Source organism: Trichosurus vulpecula, chromosome 5 (assembly GCF_011100635.1).
Source record: "Trichosurus vulpecula isolate mTriVul1 chromosome 5, mTriVul1.pri, whole genome shotgun sequence".
Lineage (NCBI taxonomy): Eukaryota > Metazoa > Chordata > Mammalia > Diprotodontia > Phalangeridae > Trichosurus > Trichosurus vulpecula.
The window spans coordinates 267,933,540-267,940,389 of NC_050577.1; the positions used below are offsets into that span (position 1 = coordinate 267,933,540).

General features: G+C 39.2%; 1 protein-coding gene across 1 annotated transcript; it reads left to right on the forward strand.

Moving 5' to 3' along the window:
- The first annotated feature begins 4,392 nt into the window (after window positions 1-4,392).
- LOC118851300 (olfactory receptor 6C2-like) lies at window positions 4,393-6,021 on the forward strand. Its single transcript, XM_036760763.1, has 2 exons — window positions 4,393-4,398; window positions 5,098-6,021. Exons 1-2 carry the CDS (start codon window positions 4,393-4,395, stop codon window positions 6,019-6,021), a joined length of 930 nt encoding a protein of 309 aa, XP_036616658.1.
- The last annotated feature ends 829 nt before the right edge of the window (window positions 6,022-6,850 follow it).

A 6,850-nucleotide genomic window follows, 5' to 3' on the forward strand; every position in this document is an offset into this window, starting at 1 on the left:
AGTTGTAAATTTCCATATTATATAAGAAGATCTGTACATGTACAATGATGCAACCAATTCCTCAAGTGTCATACTAAACCTAAATACTGAATAAACAACAAATAACTGATAAAAAAAGACCATACCTGGATTAGTTAACACACCCATATCCAAGGCTCAAGAGCCACCCACTCTGCACTCCTGTTTCATAAGTGTGGCAAGTTTGACTCCTTGTCCTTCTATTGCTTTAGACATGGTGCATTTTTGCATTGTACTCTTCTTCTTTGCTCTCTACTCCTCTAATGTCATGGTGGAGATTGTGTCTTATTAAATCTCAAGACTCTATTTGTGAATTAAGATGCACCTGTAATCAAGGTCTTTTCATCTCATAATCCTTGACCAAGATACCTTTTAAGGAAAAATCTATGTCCCCATGATTGAAATTCCCCAAAGAGATTAGAATGGCTATACAGGGGGCCATACTCACTGCTTTTAAGGAGTCTAATGTCTTTGGATTAGTTAAGGACCTTGAACTATCCTGAGAAATGACTAAGTAACAGATGTATCCAAAAGCCCTCAACATGAGCCTCAGAGCCCAAAAATATCAGAATTGTATGTTTCAAAGGACAAAACTGAGTTTTATGATGGGTTGAAGCAAATTTGAAATCTATTCCCTTAAGGCCAGAGCTGCCTGATGTGGCCATTGAAATCTGTTTGTAAAAAGGATTGTTCTAGCTGTAAAACTCATACCTGAACATTCAAAGTTGAGATCCTCTGGGAAGAACAACAAATGGGGATATCTTGGTGTCATGACACAGAGTATAAGCAGAATTTTTGGACATGAAAGAAACTTATTCCCTGCCCTGCCCTGCTCTTCCCTGCTATGCCATGTCCTTTGCTCCATTCTGAAACAATCAGAGAACTTGAGTTAGAGATACCTACATTTGTGAATATTATTTAGGAACCTTGAGGAAAAATCAATGATACGATAATTAGAACTTGTGTGAGAAGAATAGTGCCTAATACCAGTAATGAAACTCATTGGGCAAAGGACCTTTTCTCTCTGATTTCCAAGGAGAATGAACTGAGATTACCCCTAACCAAGTCAACTGGGCTGATGCTAGGAATCATGGCTGTCTAGGGGAACTTGGAAAAGCCACAATATACATGCAACTAGTCCTGTAAACTTTGGGGCATTATTGGCTTGAAGGAAATATCAAAATTAAACTTTCCATCCCCATCTTTAATAAAGGATCATTGGAATCATATGAACAAGTGTTTCAATAACCTGGCTAGCAGCTTCTGTGGGGGTATAAGATTCACCCACAACCAGCACCCAGAAAGCTGCCAACAGCACAGGTTCTTCTGATCTGCTTAATTAAGGAAAGCAAGGTGAAGGGGTTGACAGGCTTACTGTTAATTCAGCATAAATATCACTCAGTTAGTTCAGGGGAAAAAGCCAGCATTCTGAACTTCAAAACAAAATGCAAACAAATTTAAAACACCAACAGACTTTGTCTGATTCAAATCCTAACACAGTTACCAGAGTTCAACAAAGTTTCAGCATCCAGGTTTACAAGCTGGAGGGCTCCATAGCTACAGCTGCCCGGAATCTCCTCATCAACACCATCTCCAGAGCCCCACACAAATGGCTCTGTCCTCCCTTCTTATAGGGCTTCAGACATCAAACATCATCTGAATCACCAGAGCTCAGGCTCTGGTGATTGGTTCTTGAGTTGGCCCCTCCCCTTAGGACCCTGGGAGGTTCACATCCACATGGATTATATTAACACCTAATGGGGTTTGGGCCTGGGGCTTAGCACCTAGTAAAGCTCACTGAGATAAATTGAGTCACTCAAAGAAAACAAAGGTCATTCTGGTTACAAGAAGACAGACTCAAGGTAGTGGAATATAGAAAAAGTAATTAAATAGGGAGTCCAGTGCCAGGAAGTAGTGGAGGTGCTAGGCAAGGGGAAAGGGGAAAAACAATTAGATGCCAGGGGGAAGCATTAGAGGATGGTTAGGCAACATTTTTATAATTGAGACTTTTCTTAAACTAACTCTTCCCTTCTGTTCTTTGAAAGGTCTCAAAGATAAAAAAGAACAGAGCACATTCAGGAAGTACAGAAGAGAAGAGCCAATGTGTTAAGGTAATAGGTTTGCTGTTCAATCAGGTGCAACTCTTCAGGACCCAATGGGCCACACTGTCAGTGGAATTTTGTTGTAGAAGAAACTGGAATGATTTGCCATTTCCTTCCCAAGAGGATCCTTTTGTCAAACAAACAGAGGTTAAGTGACTTGTCCAAGGTCACACAAGTAAGAAGATTCTGAGGTTGGATTTGAACTCAATTCTTCCTGACTCCAGGCCTAGCTGTCTATATACTGAACTACCACTAAGGTAAGAGAGAAGCATGCAGAAAAGTTGGTTCACAATCAAAATAACTTCGCAACTAGATAGGAGGCAAAAAAGGAGTGATAGAGCTGAGAGTCTGAAGCTGGTGGTGGAGATGAAATAGCCTTACACTTGTCCAGGGAGAGTAATTTTCTTTGCTCCCAATATAAGTTGGAACAAAGGAGTCAAGGAAATGACTTGAATAGTTGGAGAATCTCATTGGGTGTGGAAAGATGGCTTCTAAGAGAGACTTTCTTAAAATGAATGGCATTAAGGCAAATGGGCTTGTGTCCTTGGATGTCTTCATCTGGAATGGGTGTGGGGGAAACAGGTGTGTTCCTCCCTAACTGGGGTGCCTCCTCTCTAGGAGATTTTGCTTCCTCCTTACAGAATTACTATTTCACCACATCACCTAGGCCTCCTCTAGCAACATGTTGCACAACTTTGCCTCCCTCCACTTCCTGGGTCCTATTGACATTGTCCACCTCTCCTAAGTGTTCTTCCCTCTCCTACCCTGCACTGAGCTAATTCCCAAAGCAGTTGATGATTTAACTTTCTATAGGAAAACACTCACATCCTTTGACACTAGCACCTGTGGAAATACTGTCCTCTGCTCCACCACCACACTTTCCAATAAAAAAATTTGTATCAGATACCATAATGGTTCTACTTCCCATATGGAGCTAGAGGATTGATTTCCTCTAACTGTCCTTGTTAGTCTGGGATTGTAAGGCCATGTCTTGGTGAAGTATTTTTTGAGAGAACATATAGTCAGAAAGAGTAGAATGGAACTAAGAGATCAGGTATCCTAGTTATTAAACATGGCACCAATGAGCATGGATGAAAGATAGTACATAGTAGACTGAGTCAGGTGATGGTGGCTTCAGAAAGAGATTCCTAATGGACTTCAGCTTCTTTATCTACATGTTCCTAAAGGATGTTGGGATGTGGAGAGAGTGGCTATTGGGTTCGGATGCTTTCCATTGAGACTTCAAACTCAACATTTATTGTTGCTCTAAATCCCAGCCTCAATTTCTTCGTCCCTCAACACCCCACCCAAACAAAGCATTGCCTTGGTTATCATTGATAAACCCTGGACAGATAGTATGTCTGGGATGCTCTGTTCTGACCTCTGTCACATTAAGAGAAGATAGAGCCTCCTCAAGGAGAAGACACAAAGACCTAGAGCAATGTAAAGGTTCTGTGGTTGATTGCATCAAATTCTGGTTTTATGATACAGAAAAGTGACCAGAGGGGGTGTGAAAGTGAGGAGAAGAAACTGGGCTTTTAGACGAGGTGCATGAATGCACAAAATTTCCCATGGAGCCAGTTAGTTAAGTCCAAAGACTATACATATTGCAAATATAACACCAAGAATCATTTCTCCTGTTTAACCATAAGTTCACAAGATAAAAATTGAAAATTAACAATAACCATTAAAATAGTATAGAATTCTATGTAAAAGAAATTCAAATTAAAAGAACCCATTAAGACTCTGAGGTTTGAACTCACAGAGCATATTTAGTGACAAAGGTCAAAAAATGAAGCTACACCATTTGGAAAGGATCTGGAAAACTAAGCACACTAATGTTTGATTGCTAGAAGTAAAGACTGATCAAATGGATCTATAAAATATTTGAAATTTTCTGACAAAAGTGAAGAAAATGTTCATAGTCTGTGATCCAGCAATCTCACCATTGTGCATTTATCCAAAGGAGGTCAAAGACAGGAAGAGACATCACATGTATTCCAAGGTATCGTGGTACTTTCTGTGGTAGTAACAAAGTGGATACCAAGTGAGCATCGGACAGGTAATGACTGAAAACTTTGTGGGAGGTGAACAGAAGTGTATTTGGCATACACTGGCACAGATGGTCACTTTATTGGTCTTGCTTAACTTTTTTTCTAGGTCACCAAGGCATTCAGTGAAGGAGATGTATCTGGAAATAAGTATGGTGGGAAAACAAAAGGAATCAGCACAACCCTTTTAAACAATACAAAGTTGATTTGGAAGGAATGGTATGAAGGTAAGAAAGTGGGGGAAAAAGAAAAATTGATTTGGGACAAAAGTCTTTACAAAATGCTACGCTCAGTGGCTGATAAACAGCTCAAAGCCATTGAGAATAACAATGTTGGCATGATTTTTTTAGTCAGTGAAAGAAAAAAGGGCCCAAAAGTGACTTCTGAGAATTTATATCCAAATTGCTTTGCTAACTTATTTTAAGATGGTTCTTCTCATCTCCAATGTCTTCCTTCCTTCCTTTCTTCCTTCCTTCCTTCCTTCTTTCTTTCTTTCTTTCTTCTTTCTTTCTTTCTTCTTTCTTTCTTTCTTTCTTTCTTTCTTCTTCCTTTCTTTCTCTTTTTTTCTTTCTTTCTCTTTCTTTCTTTCTTCTTTCTTTCTTTTTCTTTCTTCTTTCTTCCTTCCTTCCTTCCTTCCTTCCTTCCTTCCTTCTTCTTTCTTTCTTTCTTCCTTCCTTCCTTCCTTCCTTCCTTCCTTCCTTCTTTCTTTCTTTTTCTTTCTTTCTTTCTTTCTTTCTTTCTCTCTCTCTCTCTCTCTTCTGAGAATTTATATCCAAATTGCTTTGCTAATTTATTTTAAGATGGCTCTTCTCATCTCCAATCTCTCTGTCTCTCTGTCTCTCTCTGTCTCTGTCTCTCTCTGTCTCTCTCTCTGTCTCTCTCTCTGTCTCTCTGTCTCTGTCTCTCCCTCTCTCTCTCTTTTACAGAAATATTGGAAGACAGAGGTCACAAATGAGAAACCACACAGGGATAAACTGAAGGTTCTGATTTTTATCTTTCTGTCTCTGACCTACATGATGAGTGTAACTGGGAATTTGACCATCACTACTCTCACTTTGTTAGATCCCCATCTTAAAACCCACATGAGGTTTTTTCTTAGGAACTATTCCTTCTTAGAATTGTCATTCACAACTGTCTTTATTCCCAGATTTCTGTACATGTCATCTGGGGACTATACTGTGACCTATAATGCATGTTTCACTCAATTATTTTTTGCTGTCTTCCTTGGGGCCTCAGAATTTTTACTCTTGGCTGCCATGTCTTATGGCTGCTATGTAGGCATCTGCAAAACCCTATACTATACAACCATCATATACAACAGAGTCTGTAACCAGCTCTTCCTGGGTTGTTGGTTGTATGGGTTAATGATCATCCTTCCACCACGTGGTATGGGTCTTGATGTAGAATTCTGTGACTCCAATATTATTGACCATTTTGCCTGTGATGCAGCACCGTTGCTGGACATCACATGCTGTGATACACAGGTACTAGAAAGAATGATTTTAGTCTCTGCTGTATTGACTCTCATCATCACCTTAGTGTTAGTGGTTCTATCTTGTGCCTATATAGTCAGGACTATTCTGAGATTGCCTTCTGCCCAGCGAAGGAGAAAAGCCTTTTCCACTTGTTCCTTCCACATGATTGTTGTCTCCATGACTTATGGAACCTTCATCTTCATGTATATCAAACCTTCTGAAAAAGATGGGGTGGCTTTGAATAACGTGGTGTCCGTACTTGTGACCTCTGTGGCACCAGTAATAAACCCCTTTATATACACCCTGAGAAATAAACATGTGATGCAAGCTTTTAGGGACACATTCATAAGGATTACATTGATTTCGAAGCTATAAGAGGTAATGAAACTCAGATGTAATTAGTAAAAGAAAACCTTAATAGTTTTGAATTCTTTGTTCTGGGTTCCATGACCAAATTTTATTCTCTTACTAACGCCCTCTTACCCACAGACCCAAATCTGAATGTTCCTTTTCTTTCTTACCCAGAAATAGTCACTGATTGAGGTTTTCCCCTCCCCTCTCCATCCTTCAAAGGTTTTCACTTGCTTTCAAGCCCCTCACTCATCACTTCATTTTTATAAAATCTACGGAATTTTTAGGACCAACTATTTCTAAGACACTTATAATCAAAGAAGTCTCTGGTCCCCTACTTAATAGTCAATATATATATATTTTTAAATACCTACATTGAATTGAGGTACTGTGCTAAGCATAACGATACAGATATAAAAAAAGAAAGACAATCTCTGCCCCATAAGAAGTTTAACTTAATTAGGAAGATGACATACAAAAGAAAGCTGAAAACTGCAAGGAAGAGGAAAGGTACCTTGCATGAAGGAATGGTGAGATGTCAATCAAAGAATACTCAAAGTAGTGTAGTAAAGTGAGTAATCAATTTTGCCTGATAAAATCCCAAATACTGAGGTCTCCTGCCTGAACACTGAAATTAGGCTGTGTAAATTGTCATATGGGGCTTTCGGCTTAAAACCTTAGAAGGTGAAGCCAAAGCCTCAAAATAAAACTTATATTTAAGGCTGAAAGTCTGGAGGTTGCCCTGAAATAAGGAATTAGAAGTTATTACCTTTCAGCTTTTACTAACATTTCTATTTTTTCCTCAGTGGCAACCTATGGATTTTTGTCCCATCTTTAAAAATAATGACAGGAA